At 36.4% G+C, this 15323-nt stretch overlaps 1 protein-coding gene and 1 long non-coding RNA gene across 13 annotated transcripts in view; one reads left to right on the top strand and one right to left on the bottom strand.

Moving 5' to 3' along the window:
- The window catches only part of FN1 (fibronectin 1), an 85492-nt gene that overhangs the window by 3766 nt on the left and 66403 nt on the right, over positions 1-15323 (bottom strand). For 4 of the 12 annotated variants that reach the window (XM_001368412.4, XM_007501774.3, XM_007501775.2 and 1 more), the window contains 10 exons: positions 13996-14183; positions 12424-12511; positions 11419-11595; positions 10091-10180; positions 9413-9592; positions 8146-8235; positions 6762-7216; positions 4903-5041; positions 2820-2984; positions 584-709 (listed from right to left, as the gene is read on the bottom strand). In XM_001368412.4, coding sequence (XP_001368449.1) covers positions 584-709; positions 2820-2984; positions 4903-5041; positions 6762-7216; positions 8146-8235; positions 9413-9592; positions 10091-10180; positions 11419-11595; positions 12424-12511; positions 13996-14183 — 1698 coding nt within the window. The remainder of the gene's footprint in view (positions 1-583; positions 710-2819; positions 2985-4902; positions 5042-6761; positions 7217-8145; positions 8236-9412; positions 9593-10090; positions 10181-11418; positions 11596-12423; positions 12512-13995; positions 14184-15323) is intronic. The other 8 variants (XM_007501773.2, XM_056806999.1, XM_007501776.2 and 5 more) reach the window with 2 other exon arrangements.
- Positions 620-5487, top strand: LOC130455779 (uncharacterized). Its single transcript, XR_008913882.1, has 2 exons — positions 620-733; positions 4830-5487. It is a non-coding gene; the product is annotated as an uncharacterized LOC130455779 (long non-coding RNA).

Raw genomic sequence — 15323 nt, 5'->3', positions numbered from 1 at the left:
CATTCATTCATTTATTTTTAAACCCTTACCTTCCATCTTGGAATCAATACTGTGTATTGGCTTCAAGGCAGAAGAGTGGTAAGGGCTAGGCAGTGGGGATCAAGTGACTTGCCCAGGGTCACACAGCTGGGAAGTGTCTGAGGCCAGATTTGAACCTAGGACTTCCCATCTCTAGGCCTGGCTCTCAATCCACTGAGCTACCCAGCTGCCCCCTCATAGAAGTCATTTAAAAAAGGTGAATGCAAAGGAATACAAAGACCAGTAAAAAAAAAAAAAAAACATGGCTTCCGCTGAACATTATATCAAAGCACTCAGTTCTCTTTAAATGTATAAAATGTTCAGAGCACTCACTCATTTCTAAAAAGGGTCAAAGAGCCACATAATGACCTCAAAACATTTCTCATTTCCAAAACTTTTCTGCTTTTTCTTAAATTACAAGATTAACAAGCATATTTAGTCCCTCTCCTAAAGAGACCTAAGTTTCCAATCTTTCCTTTGAACGAGAGAGTTGTGGCAGTTATAGCCTAACACTGACAAATGAAAATGTTTAATGCGGCACTAAAAATGATCTGTTACTACATACGAGGATCACACTTGAATTCTCCTTTTCCATTTCCAAGACAGGTGCAGCTCATCATCTGACCATTCTCTCCTTGGCGATCCCACTTGTCACCAATCTTGTAGTTCACGCCATTGTCATGGCACCATTCTGAACAGATATGAGTAACAAAAGGTGAGTAATTATTTATGTCTGATTCTCATAATAAGGAAAGTCATAGGAAAGAAGACAAATTTATAAGGAAATATATGATTACAGCTTGGTCCCCATTAACGTGGAAAATGTATCCCTTGAAGAGGTCTCATTATTTGAATTTCATGTGACATATTTCCACTGAGTTGGAATCAATGATCATATCTTACATAATTATCATATCAAGCTATGTGAATTCAAATACATGTGGCTACTTCATAGGATTCATTGTCTATATTAATTGGGACCTAGCTAAAGATGTCATTTTGTGGGATTTAAAAAATATAAGTTTTCAATTCAATAGGTTCCATTTCATTCCATTATTGGCAGTTCAGAAAAATGAGTCAGTGACTGTCATTAGAGTGTCTACTTGTAGGGTTCAAAGAACAGATTATAGATGAATGTTCTTTTTAGGAACTCCAGAGATGAGTACAGATAAAGTTGGATAAAATGAGAAACAAAGATGTGGTGTTTTCAGGATTCTGTAAGTCACAATCTATTTCACATAACTGGAAGGAAAAAAAACATTTAAAACCCATGTTACAAATATAAAATCCAATGGTAACACGTCCAAATTAAAGTCATATTCTGAAAACTGTATGCTTTGAGCTACTCTTATGTACATTTCATTATAACACATCTAAGATGTATTTTCACCCATGAAGTTTAGATTATATCAAAATATACATCAAAATACAGCATAAAACAAAGACTCTTTTAGTTGATTCAGTTCTAGTAGGCACTCTTTGCTGATCATTAAACTTTTAAGATCACCATTGAACAGTTTGGGCATTTGACCAAAGAATATTTAAGAGGAACTAAAGGATTATTTGAGACTATATAGACTATATTATCACCAGACCTAGGGGCTTAGGTAGTGAAACTATTTATAAGCCCCAAAGTGGAGCACATTTAGCATTTAACCCCCCCCCAAATAATTAGTTGCTTTCATGTTTCTGAGTTTTCCCACATATCAATGTCACAAAATACCAGTAGCTATATTACTCTTTTCTTTTTCAGAATATCCATGATAATCTGGACTAAACCAATTCATTTACATTAAAGTAAAATGTTGAGAAGAATAAGTTTAAAAACTTAGCTGGCTCAAATGTATGTATATTTGACTAATGGTTTCTAGGAATGTAGTTTTTGAACAAGTTATTTTTCCAATTATCAAAAGAGTGAATGATTTCATCCATATATTTTGATCAGTCCACAGAAGTTTGCCCACTCAATATAATAATTAAAATATACAAAAAGTAATGCTTTGTGGCAGTCCTTCGTCCAGTGCCTCTATGGAGGTAGTGACCTCGGTACCAGTATGACATTGGAGCACTAACTTTGACAGTACTAAGCCAATCTAGGGAGTTTGTATATGAAATCATGGATGGTTTCTGTGATGACTTTCTGAGGCTAGCCTAAGAGCCTGAACTGACCACAGAATAATGAAGATTTTGATTAGAGCAACTCTCAAAGACCATTTATTAAGCCATCAGAGTGGTCTTTCAAATATTGAAGAATTAAAAACTGGTCAGCAATGGTAAGGTCCTCTAAAAGTCTAAGTAGTGATAATGTCTTGATAAATCCTGATGCCAGCCTCTAATGCTTCTTTTATAACTATCTTAAGTGATAGTTATATCATTTAAGTTATATGCCTCAATCTCTCCAAACCTTAATATGTATATGCCTTCCACCTTACATGGTTATTGGGAGAATTAAATGACCCCAAGTAAAAGACAACAATAATAAATAACTCTCTTCCATTAATGTTGTTAATCAAGGGTTGAACTCTGTATTAGGAGGAGAAAAAATGTTATTACCATTAGCAACTAATTTCTGATAAATAATGATATCCACATGTGACCCCTTTGATTAATGGCAGTGTTCAACAAGCAGAATTTCCCATCATCCTTTAATGATGCAAAATATTGCTTTAAGCTACTTTGTTTGCCCCATGTTTGGAACTGCCAATGTCTGCCAAACATGCTTAGTGCTAATGCATGAAATCTGTAAGAATGGATGAATGGATAGAAGATGGATGAACGGATGGACAAAGCAGGCTACTCACTAGATGAATCACATCTGAAATGACCACTGCCAAAACCTAAGCATTGGCACCAGAGTTTAAAGCCAGAGTCAGATAATCGCTCCCATTCCTCTCCGATGGAATAGTGAGTGACAGTGAATGGATCAAAACATGTGTCATCTGTAGGTTGGTTCAATTCTTCATTAACTGTTCAGGGAGAAAAGTGGGATAAAAAGAGACAAGTTATGGGTGTTTTTCAAACTACCACAGAATAAATGCTTAATCAAGCACCAGAATCTGAATAATACCTAATGGTTTTTATTCTTACTTTTAGTGCAAAATTATTGTCCAAATGTATTATTTGGGTTTGCCAAAGATAAGCTACTTGGCAGTTTTGCCAAAGGAGATATAATACCTTTCCATTCTAGTAGCCACAAACTTGAATGACCAGGTTAGAAAATGTAGAACGTAGAACATATTTTAGTAAAATTACAAGCCTTAATTGTGTTTAATCATGACAGGAACATTAGAGAAACCTTTAATGCTATGGTGGCTAACAAAAGAAGTGGAAATACTCGGGCAAACTAAGTAACATTGAATCTGCAGGTTACCCCAGCCCTGATCTCTTTGGAAAAGCTCATATTAAAGTAAAGGATGTGAGCAAAGTATATTCCAAGTTATTCTCCACTGTGTGAAACAAACTCATAATGATTTTAGACTCAAATTGGGGATGATATGGCTCTTTTCACAAGGAAAGAATCAAAAGGCAATGGTTTTTTGAAGTGCCTTATATTTAAAAAGACATCTCACTGGAAAAATTGAATTTTTGCTATAATCTAAAAAGTCTTAAAGCTCTCAAAACCAGGGAAAAGTTGGCTGGAACCCAAGCTGAGGCTATTGGGCTGAAGAAATGAGAAGAGGAACTAAAGTAATTTGGAACTATCAATGATGACTCCAATTTTCTGAAAACAGCTAAAAGTTAAAATCCCTTCATGTTCATAGTTGGGGGAATGAATCTTAGAAAATGATTTGCCTATCATGGTAAATCAAGAGGCTTTTATTTTAATGCAAATCACTTTCCAGTGGCAATTCTACCAGGAATAAGCATTAGATAAGTATTATATTCAGATTAACTATATGTACAAAAGTTAAAAAGTTTAAAAAAAGATAATATACATATAAATTTTAAAAAATCATCACCTTCCATCTTAGAATCAATATTGTGTATTGCCAAAGCAGAAGAGCAGTAGGGGCTAGGCAATGGGGGCTAAGTGACTTGCCTTGGGCCACACAGCTAAGGAAGTGTCTGAAATTTGGATTTGAGCCCAGGACCTCCTGTCTCTAGATCTGGCTTTCAATTCACTGAGCCCCCTAGCTATTTTTCAAAAAATATTCAACAATTTAATTCATAATTTAATTCTCCATATATACATGTATATATATACCCTCAAACTAAGTGAGGAAATGAACTAGAGCTTAGAAACTGGCCCTCAATAAACCATAACTTCTTGATATTTAGATACTTAAGGTTTTCAGTTGTATAGTACAGAAAATCCTAATGATTAGAAGATTCAGGATTCCCTATTCTGAATATTTCTAGATTTATTTCGAGCATTCTACTAACAAGAGAGGCTTAGGTATAATAAGTTTGTTAAAAGAGACATTGAAGGGTAATTCAGAGAAGTGCTGAACCCATCAGAGGCTTACTAGAATATTCTCTTTGATATAATCAGAAGAACAGAAATAAAACAGCCCTAAAAGAAAACAGCACACTTTAGAAAGAAAAAAAGTGAGCTGAATTTTGTGCCAGGCACAAATACTTCAGTCCTATTCAATCATAGGAAACTCTAGAACTTCACTTCTGAAAAAAGTACCTGAAAGGAAAATATCTTAGAATTGATATTTTATATATGTATGTATTTCTAAAAGGAAAACTTGCAGTAAAAAATTATAAAACTAAAGTTGATTTATTGCTTTGAAAGGCAAAGTTCCTAATTCAATTGAATCCACGTGGATATTGAGATTAAACAGGTTGTAATTTTTTTTTTTTAGGTTTTTGGAAAGATCACTTCTGCTACTGATCAAAGGAAAAAGCTCTGACTACACGCTGTGAATTTGAACATACCAGAGTTGCCCACTGTGACCATCTCTTCACGAACTTTGTGTCTCCTCTGATTTTTCAGTGCCTCCACTATGATGTTGTAGGTAGCCCCTCTGGTAAGGCCAGTCAGTGTGGCACTAGCTGAAGTTCCAGGAACTCTGAACTGTAATTATCAGTAAATCCAAGGCAGAGGAAAAGCATTATAGAAAGGAATAGACATGGCCTTTCCTAATGGGAAGTCATTGAACAACCCTCATGACATTAACAAGGGAAGATGGGGAATGGAAGGACCAGGGAGAAGACAATAATGAGGCGGAGGGTAATGAGGCATCATGGCATCTAGAGGGACTTTACAGTCAGTTAGTTCAACCTGCTTATTTTACAAACAAGGAAACTGAGGCCCATGAAAATTAAGTGACTTGCTCAAGGTTACATAGTAAACATTAGAGGCAGGGTTTGAACCTGAGTCTCCTGAATCTACAATTACTCCTGTCTCCACTGGAATGTGTTATCTTTTGGGCCAACATCTCCTCAGCTCTCTCTCTCTCTCTCTCTCTCTCTCTCTCTCTCTCTCTCTCTCTCTCTCTCTCTCTCTCTCTCTCTCTCTCTCTCTCTCTCTCTCTCTCTCGCCTTACTTTTTCTGCCAAAAGGCAAAGTATTCAATGAATAAATATTTATTAAATGTTTACCATGTTCCAGACACTATACTAAGTGCTGGTGACATAAAGAAAGGTGAAAGACTTGAGCTTTTGAAGAGCTCATAATTTAATGGGGAAAACATTTAAGCGGCTACTTGACATGAAACTTTTGCTTTTCAAAATATTAGAGACAGTACAGTCCATAATTCTGCTACCAAAGCATTATTTAGCAGAATGAGAAACAAGGACTGGACTCTTTAGCACAGAACACATTAGCACATCCCATGTCTTTTGGCCACGTAGGGGCAATGACTATCTGCTTCTGATAACGAGTGTGGGGTGCAATATTTCTTTATATCCCCACAGACCCACCCCCTTACCCCCTTAACTCTCGCAGTGTGTGAACTTTGGGCACATAGTCAATACAATTCGCCAAAAGCTCACTGAACCTTTACTAAGTCCAAAGCTCTGTACTAGGAACCAGAAATGGAGGGAGAGGGATGGGGAATATAAAGGCAAAACTATTACAGAGTCCTGTCCATAAGGGACTTATATTCTGATAGGGAGAGAGCTCATGCACATTAAAAAATATAGTGCAAAGTAGGGTGTGATGGAGCAAAGGAGATAAAGTACTCTAGGAAATTTGAGGAGGGAGAGAATCCTTTTAGCTGGGAGAGAGGACAAGAAGAGAATAATAATAATGGATGTGTAACTATCGGCAAGGGAAGTTTTGGTACTATAACAGTCATATAAAACAACTCCTCAAGCTGGTTTTGCAATATAACCTTGGCAATACACATGGGACTAATATCAAGATTTGTTATTTCTTTCTCATAGATGCCTTGATGGGAACCTGCATGGGCATATTGCAGAGACAGTATTTTACTCACTGCTAGAATAACTGTAAATTCAGGCAGAATTATAGGGTTTTAAATGATATGTCAATCAAGACCCCTAGATGGAAGAAAATTACACAAATTTTGCTTGCTGAGCTTCAACAGCTCATCATGGCTTCATTCCCCATTTTCATTTAAGACTAACGATCCAGTGCTAGGAAGGAATGATGGGATCAGACCGGAGGGAAGAGCCAGATTCTAGCTATGATATCTTCCCAAACGCTTCTGGGAATGAAGCCATTTGGAATTTGGTCTCATGACAAGAAATCAACTAAACTATGGTTAAACCATTTGGCTTCATGCCTTCTTTTAGTCTCACAGTGCAGATGATAAGAGAACAAGTAATTACCTGTAAGGGTTCTTCATCAATGCCAATGGGATGGCATGAAATAATATATTCAGAGCTTTCCTGGAATGGTGTCCAAGAGATGGTTGTCTGAGAGAGAGCTTCTTGTCCTGTAGAGGCATTTGGATTGAACCCAAGAGGGTATGGAAGATGATCTGCATCCCCCCTGGGGATGTGAGCAATTTGAATCTCCTCATCTACATTCGGTGGGTATTGTCCTGGCCTATGCCTTATGGGGGTTGCTGCTGTGGGTGGTGTAGTCCGCCTAAAGCCATGTTCCTCAAAGATCATTTGTTGCCCAACACTAGGTTGCTGGCCGGAAGTGCCTGGAAGCTGTATACCATTTCCATTGTCATACCCAGGATTTGTGATGAAAGGGGTCTTTTGAACTGTGGAGGGAACATCCAAGATCTCTGGTCCATTAGGGTGTGGAAGGGTTACCAGTTGGGGAAGCTCATCTAGCCAAAGAGAGGTTAGAAGCAAAGCATATCAAGCTCCCGAAAACAAAAGCAGCATTAATCATTATCAAATCAGGCAATAATTACAAATTATTTTTCAATCAGATCAAAGCCACTTTCTAAATTAGCAATTTATAAATCCCAACACACTTTTCCAAGGAGAAATCTTTATGATTTTTCCAAAAGCTTCTTTAGAGCTTAGAAAGAAAAAGTGTTAGTATGAATTCTTCATACCATTTAGATCAAGCTATGAGCCCATGCACCACAAAGAAGCTACCTCTTCTCAAATTTAGAACCATAGTAAATGGAACTATAATATGCATCTTTTTAAATTATTGTTATCATTTTCTTGTCACTTGAGAAGTACATCTGAGAAGATGTAATTTCAGGCTCTTCATGTCAGCATATGATGGATGAGAATTGGGGAAGTCTAGTTCATTGAATCTCATGGTTTTCCAAGGATTCAAATAATAAGCTAGATAAATACATGTTTCAGACAATTCTAAAAAGAAAAAAGTTCTCAGTTAATCATAAATGAAACATTTTGTTCAAATAAAACAAACTAGGCAACCAAACATTCCTCAGCACCATGGCTTTGGAGGGGGGAAAAAAGAATAAAGATTTGGCAGTATCTTTATCCATTTCTTTAACATTTTGAATTTTGACACTGGGCTTTAAAGAACTCAGCCTCTTTGAGGTTCTGTTTGAATTGATTTACAATCAATATTGACTTCTATACTTCCTGCTTCAGAGGGGGGAAAAATACCTGTAATGTGTTAAACAATTGCTGTTACTGACAGAGAAAAAGAGATTAAAGTTAAGCTGTTAAAAAAAATAGTAAGTTAGACGTGGTCTTTCATACTGCCAACATAGTCATTCACTTTTAGTCTTGGTTAGAATTTCTCTTGGAAACCAATGCATTCTTTTACCTGTCTTTTTTCTTCCAATCAGTGGTTCACTCTTCTGATTGTTCTTCAAGGCAATGACATAGATGATATACTCAGTACCTGGTTCCAGACCTGGAGGAAAAACAAAACAATTAGGTTATCTCTTTCTCAAAAAGTTCTCATGAAAATCAACCTTCCAGTATCATATTTGCTTTACTATAAGTTTAAAATGGAATCAGGCAGTCTTCTGTATTCATTGATACCCACCAACAACAGCTAACATTTACCTACGAAGCTCTAGGTATATTGTCTAAGTTGATCATGCCATTATGGGGAAGGCTAGCATCTTCCTAGAAACTAGCTAAGACTGTCAGCTTCTCCATGACGATAGCTATAACTCATTTGTTTGTAAAAAAATCTGATATAATGAATGTCCAACAGAACAAAGAAGCTGCTTTCAAATAATTGTTAATGAAGCACTAATTGAATGCTAAGAATATAGGGGTGCCTTTTAAAAAATTTTTTTAAACCCTTACCTTTTATCCTAGTAGCAACTATAGGACAGAAGGACAGGTCTAGGCAATGGAGTTAAGTGACTTGCCCAGGGTCACCCACAGATTTTTCTTCCATGGGGAATGTTTGCTTTCTTCAACTTTGGGGGAAAAAAATAGTACTTGTTCAAAAAAGATAAAAGCTGAACTTCATGGAAGTTCTTGAGTAATCTCTGTAGAAATTGGATAAATAAATATAAGAGATTCTAATGGGGCCATTAGTTTTTGATTTGTCCGTAATGCATGGTGCAGGTGAGAGAGCACTGGAACTTTCAACAGTTCCAACCTAACTGCTTCCAATGACTATTTTGGGAGGGTTACTTATTTTCCTGTGGCATCAGTTTCTTCACATATAAAGGGAAAAAAATTGAGATGATTAGGGTAGATGGCTCTAGGATTCCTTCATCTGGGGTTGAAAAAGACTAATTTCAGGTAACTATAAACATTTTGCTTTGAAAAAATCCAATTGTTGCCATTTTCCTGGAAGCAAAATAGCAGCTTTTACTTCACTTCTCAGTCTTTTGTTACAGTATGGAAGGGTGACCTCAGTCCCCTAGCTGCTCTTGTGATTAGATGGAGAATACTGTTAGAAGTGGCCTGATGGTGATTTTGGTCCCCTTGGGTCCCTATCATCAATGTCCCAGAATAATCTTGTCACTAAAGGTTCTCTCTAGCATGTCTGCAAGGAAATACTTAAAAGTTTGCTATCTGTGTGAAGGGAAGTGAGGCAGAAAATTCTCACTGGAGTGGAGACATACCAGTGATAGTGGCTTCTGTGACCCCAGGACGAGGTCGAGGAACCACCTCTCTGGGAGGTAATCCAGGCTTCTCATACTTGATGATGTAGCCAGTGATCCGAGCTCGGGGTGGCTGCCATGAAGCCAGCAGCGAGTTAGGGGTGGTGGTGAGGAACCGCAGATTGGATGGTGCATCAATGGCTGAAAGAAATCAAAGTTGGAATGAAATAAAAAAACGAAGAGTCATTCAATGAAAATTAAGTCACTTTCATATATCTATTTGCCTAACTATAATCAAAGGATGGATATTTCAATTTTCCATAATAACTAAAGAAATGGAGTACACATAATAAACTATACAAAAAGGTACCCACTTTTCCCACCTAAGTTCACATTGCTTAGAACATAAAAACAAATGAAAAAACTAGAAATTTCTGAACCAGAAGAAAACTGAACCAGGAGTAGTTTGCATGCTAATAATAAATGTGAAAAAAGAATATATATTCTTTCAAATAGAGATGAATGAACAGTCAAAGAACAGAAGAGTATATAAAAGGAGGAACTAATAAGCTGTCATGGATATAGTATAACATTAGTTTTACATGGAGATAGTTGTAGATGTATGAATATATTATCTATTCATTTTTAAAAGTTCAGTGCAAAATAATGGATCATTCCTTGTTTTTAAAAAATACTTACCAGTTGAAGCATCAATAATTACGGGTGAGCTCCGGGCATTGTCATTTAGGGTGTAGAGGTGGATCTTGTAATCAGTGCCTGGTTGTAAACCTGGAATTGGAATTTTTAAAAATGTCTCCATTATTACATTATAATACATGCAATATTACATTATAGTCTCAAATTACATTACATATGAAAAAAATATCCTTTGACTGTATGGATTCTATTACTCTCTTTTCTTTAAAGAAGTAGGTAATCACAAAGCTGGTTCATTTTTAAGTTGGGTAACTTGGTGGTACTATGGATATCACCTAGTAGGAGCTAAAAGATCTTCTAAAACCCAAAAGGAAATCATATATGCAAAGAGGTCCACTGAGAATATGCATTGATAATCCTTCCTAAATAGGAACAATAAAAACTAAAAACTCTCCTAAGGAGATCCTTTTGATAGAATTAATATTTAAATGTCTTGTCCCCAGAAACAATCAGAATTTTGGAGCTGGGAGTGACCTCACTTCTCCTGCTTTCCCTGGACAAATGTTTAGTATCTTGTTTAAGTCTTGTGTCTTTATTTGTAGTGTCAGTTCTTCTATTAATCCTGAGAACCAAAGGTAGGGTTTAAAAATACATGCCACTAATTAGCTACTTTCTGTTTTAATACTGGTGCGAGTGCCTTTAAAAAGGGGATGAGGTTGGAAGAGAACTCAAATTTGAGACTTATTTCCCTTCTTCTGATCAACATTTACAGGAATCCAGTCTTTTAGAGGACATGATTTTGTGTACAGGGTAGAAAAGAAGCCTATAATGATGAAAAAAATTAAACCACAGGCTAATTATTCTAAAGAGAGCAATTAAATGAAATTGGTTTATGGCAGAATTTTGCCTATGATTTTTGTTGGTGCAGGGAACTTCTAGTGAGGAGATTTCCTCTACAATGCAGGTCATCAATTGCTCTTTAAGTTATCAAATTAGAAATTTATCTATGGCATTTCAAGGTTAAGTGATTTGTGTAGGGTCACATAAACAGTGACTCTGGAGAGACATGAATCTAGGGCTTCCAATTCCATGGCTGGCTCTCCCTCCACTGCATTTGGCTGGCTCTCAGAATAATATTGATTAACAAATAATGCCACTCCTTTACTGATTAGAAAAAAATCAGAGACCAAAATCAGCTTTCTCCTTTCCTAATCCTACAAAATACTTGGCTACCTAAGGAACTCTGCTTGAAGAGCATCTCATACACCAAATCTAGAAACATGGAAAACATGAACTTTTATGTTTTCCCAACTAAGTTACTTTTAGGTTATTTATTTAACCAGAGAAAGTCAAGAACCCTCAGTTCTCACCAGTGATGGTATAGCTTCTGACTTCAGGGCTGATGGTTCTCTGAATAGGACTCTGGCCATTGGATGGGATGGCATCAACCTGGAAACCTGTGATAGTCTCTGTCTTGGTTCTCCAGTTGATGGTGATAGTAGTCTCGGTGGCATCTGTCACACGGGCCCTACGTGGAGGACTGACATCTACATGACATCAAAGTACACAGGTTATTAGTAGCTATCGTTCTCAGAAATGATGATTTGGAGGTTTTTAAAAAAGCATATCTTCTTATTCTGTACTACATACAAATATAATTATTACAAAGATTAGATTACTAGGGCATGATGTCAGACTCATGATTGTGATGTTAGCTATCTAGTCACTTATAAAGAAAAATGAGTAATAATTTGGGAAATTAACATCAGTGATTTTGAGTCTTGCTATTAGGACAATGATCCATTATTATTGCCATATCCCAGGAGATAATGAGTTGTTATTAATATTAATGATATCACACTAGATATACTGCACATCTCCTAACTTATTTGATTCTCCTAACAATCCTAAGAGATAAGTAGTTGCCTCTGTCACATGGACGAGAAAAGAGAGACATAGGGAAGTTTAATTTTTCACCAAAGGTCTCAAAGCTTGTTATTATTAGAGATCAAACACTCCTATTTTTGGATATGGTAGGGATTGAAACATCTCTATTCCTCATGCCCATTGTTGCCAAAGAAGCTATCAATCTATTCAAACAAAAGTCTCTTCGAATAAGCACCCTATAAGAAAAGTTCTGGTCTTATTCTGCAGCATTATCCAGGAGCTTTACCGTATATACCAATGAGTTCTTTATTTTCAGGGAATTGAGATGTGGGGAAAGAAAAAAGTATCATCCTCAAAATAAATTTATTTTCAAGGTCTGCATCTTTTCAACAGTTGCCTCATGCCCCTAATAGACTTGGGAGCTATTTTTGATCTCTTTGTCTTTCTTACTGGGTAGTCACGGATATAGGAAAGCTTGAATTACTTACTCTCCAAAGTGGTAACTACGCCTTGTGCTGGCCTGCTTGTCAGAGTATCCTTAAGAGCATAGACACTGACTTCATATTTAGTTGCCACCTACAAATAAAGAAACCATAGGAACATTAATTATCAATATTAATAATGTAATCTTTGGAAAATAAAACAAACAAAAAACCCAGAGGGAAGGTCTTTGAAGACACAGCTAAATACAGATGAGAGTCACAACAAACAGAGAATAATAGTAGATGAGATTTATAATATAAACAATTACTATGAGTTCTGTTTTTAGTTTTAGGATAATGATTAGGGTAATTTCTTGGCTAATAGTTTATCCAAAGACATTCTCTTTGGGGTCAGGCAAAAATGAACAGTAACCATAAAAAGACAAATTTAAATAGTTGGGACATATGCTTAAAGTGTTGACCACAGAGACATGTGATAATACATAATTGACTCTATATTTTATAAGTGCTGGGAAGGAACCAGCTATAGATGCTCCTAGTTATGGTGGGGCAGGAAAAATACTTTCTATTCCTTGTTTTTCCTAGGTTCTCTCCTTGAACTGATTATAATAAGGTTCCAGAATAACATCCTTTTCTGGGAGTTCTTAGCTTTTATGACTGCCATGGGCAAAGTAATATATTTGTGTGGCAGTTTCTCTAAATAGAGGAAGTTGTAATGGAGGCTTGTCAAAGGGAAGTGAGTGCCAACTGGACATCACTTACTCTGCCATTGTGGCAGATGGCTATACCCTATCCATCCCAGAATCTGTTCTTTTTGTGAGGCAGAGTTCTTAAAATGTGCCAGCAGAATGTCTGCATTTAGTCCAGGAATATAATTAAAGGCTTACTCTCCCACCCTTTTTCAGAGATAACGTGGCTGAGGGATCAGGGGGAAGAGAATCTATTGAGCAAAGAAGTTAATAATTTCAGATTCTCCATCACCATCAGTTCAATATTCCAGATATTTTTGGAAAAGTTAATGCTCCCCTAAAAAAACCCTTCTCAGTTTAAATTGCAGTTAAGAAGATATATAATATTTCCCAACACTAAATAAAGGAATGGGAGATGATGCCCGTGGAATCTTGCATAGCTATTTTATGTAATCTGATCAGTAAGTTTTGTTTAAATAGTTCTATATTGTCATGTGAGAGGTGATTAGTATAGTGGGAAATGACTGATAAAAATATAGGGCATCCACAAAATCAAGAGAAAAAAGGATCCAAGTAAAACAAATTCAAAGGGAACATACAAGCAGAGGACATTTATATTAGCACACAAATTATATAAATTTACAGATTTTTAAGAAACTGTAAAACAATGGGAGTTTGTAGTTTTGTACATAATTTTTATGCCATTTGTTTAAATGTTTTCCATCTGTGGTGGTTAGTAAGTATATAGCATCAATGAAAAAGAATACATGTAAGCAGGAAATATTTTTCACCTGAAGAATAGAGTATGTAATACAGTTTTAGCTTTATCATAAAATTTAATCCTTACCTCTTTGGTATGACCTGAGCTAGATTACGAATTGGCCTTAACATTTTTTAACTGTCAAGAAGAGATAACAATATGAATTACCATCAGTCCTGACACCACCACTGAAGTGCTGTCTGGAGAAAGGTTGATCTCCTTCATTGGTCCTGTCTTCTCCTTGGGTGTCACTCGAACTCTGTATCCAGTGAGTTGAACATTGGGTGCTACCCATTGTGCTGTCAAGCTGGTTGGACTAACCTGAGAGAACTTCAGGTTGGTTGGTGAAGGAATAGCTGTCAAGATGGTCATTAGTTAGAGGTTACCTTACAGAAAATAGGGGATGGGCAGTCATAAGCATTCAAGGAAGCAAAATGGATCAATCTGTGAAAAGTATAAAGCAGATCTGAGGGAACAGACCATTCTTGTGAAATTGTTGGGGTTTCTTTGCCAGGGAAGGATGTAGAAATGTCACAGATGAGACAGACTATGGGAAAAGGGCATGTTGGAGCACAAATGACTTTTCTTTCTGTTTCCACTTAATTTAACATCAGGGATAACTGTCAGCTCTCTGAAAAAATTCTTGAGTGCTGGTCATTTGGATTCTTTCTCTCAAAGAAATGTTTGCTCTAAGAGAGACCTGATACATCCTACAATCCATGGATCTGTCAAGCCTAATTGATTTGAGGACCATTATTCCCTATTTTTTCCACTAGTGTGCAAAGGTAATAATGAATTAATCGTGGAATCATTTGCTACATTTTTAAATATATAGAACCATTTCAGGGTCTCCAATTCTGATGGAGAGTTCTTGGCTAGCTTTGGAGCACCATCTATTTGCAATCCAAAGAAGATAAATCATCTGCAGATAGCACTGGAGTTGAGACTCAGGGGATGATTTAGTTTTCATAGAACCTCAAGACTATACCTACAAACTTTCTGCATTCTGTGTTCCCAAAGCAAATAGGGACAAGTTGTTGGAATATAACCATATTTCCAATAACTTTCAGAAAGTTTAGCTTTATATATTTTCATTTTCTATGCACATAATCAATAATCCTTCAAGAAGATTATGTGATCAGATACTCAGCAGATAACTAACTGAAAAAACCCAAACAAACCCCCAAACTTACCCTTGTTGCCTCAGAAAGATGCTGCTGTCAAGTATCATTTTTTTAAAAAAAGAAAATAAGCAGATATGATGCCAGGTCTTTAAAAATACAGGGAAGGCAAACCACAAGGAAACATGATTTAGGAAATAAACCACATATTTTAGTTTAAAGCAAAGCACCAATTCCTAGCTTGCTCCTCTTAGGTCCTGCTCTTGTGCACAAGCCATGCATTTCAGAGATTTCCTTGTAGTAAGCTTATCTAAGTTTATATAAGCTCTGACCTCACCTAAGCATCTAGTAGATCACATTTCCTTCTCCAAAGAG

The sequence above is a fragment of the Monodelphis domestica genome, chromosome 8 (assembly GCF_027887165.1).
Source record: "Monodelphis domestica isolate mMonDom1 chromosome 8, mMonDom1.pri, whole genome shotgun sequence".
In the NCBI taxonomy this organism is placed as follows: domain Eukaryota; kingdom Metazoa; phylum Chordata; class Mammalia; order Didelphimorphia; family Didelphidae; genus Monodelphis; species Monodelphis domestica.
Note: the sequence above shows the minus strand (reverse complement) of the source record. Positions and strands in the feature narration are given on the sequence as shown.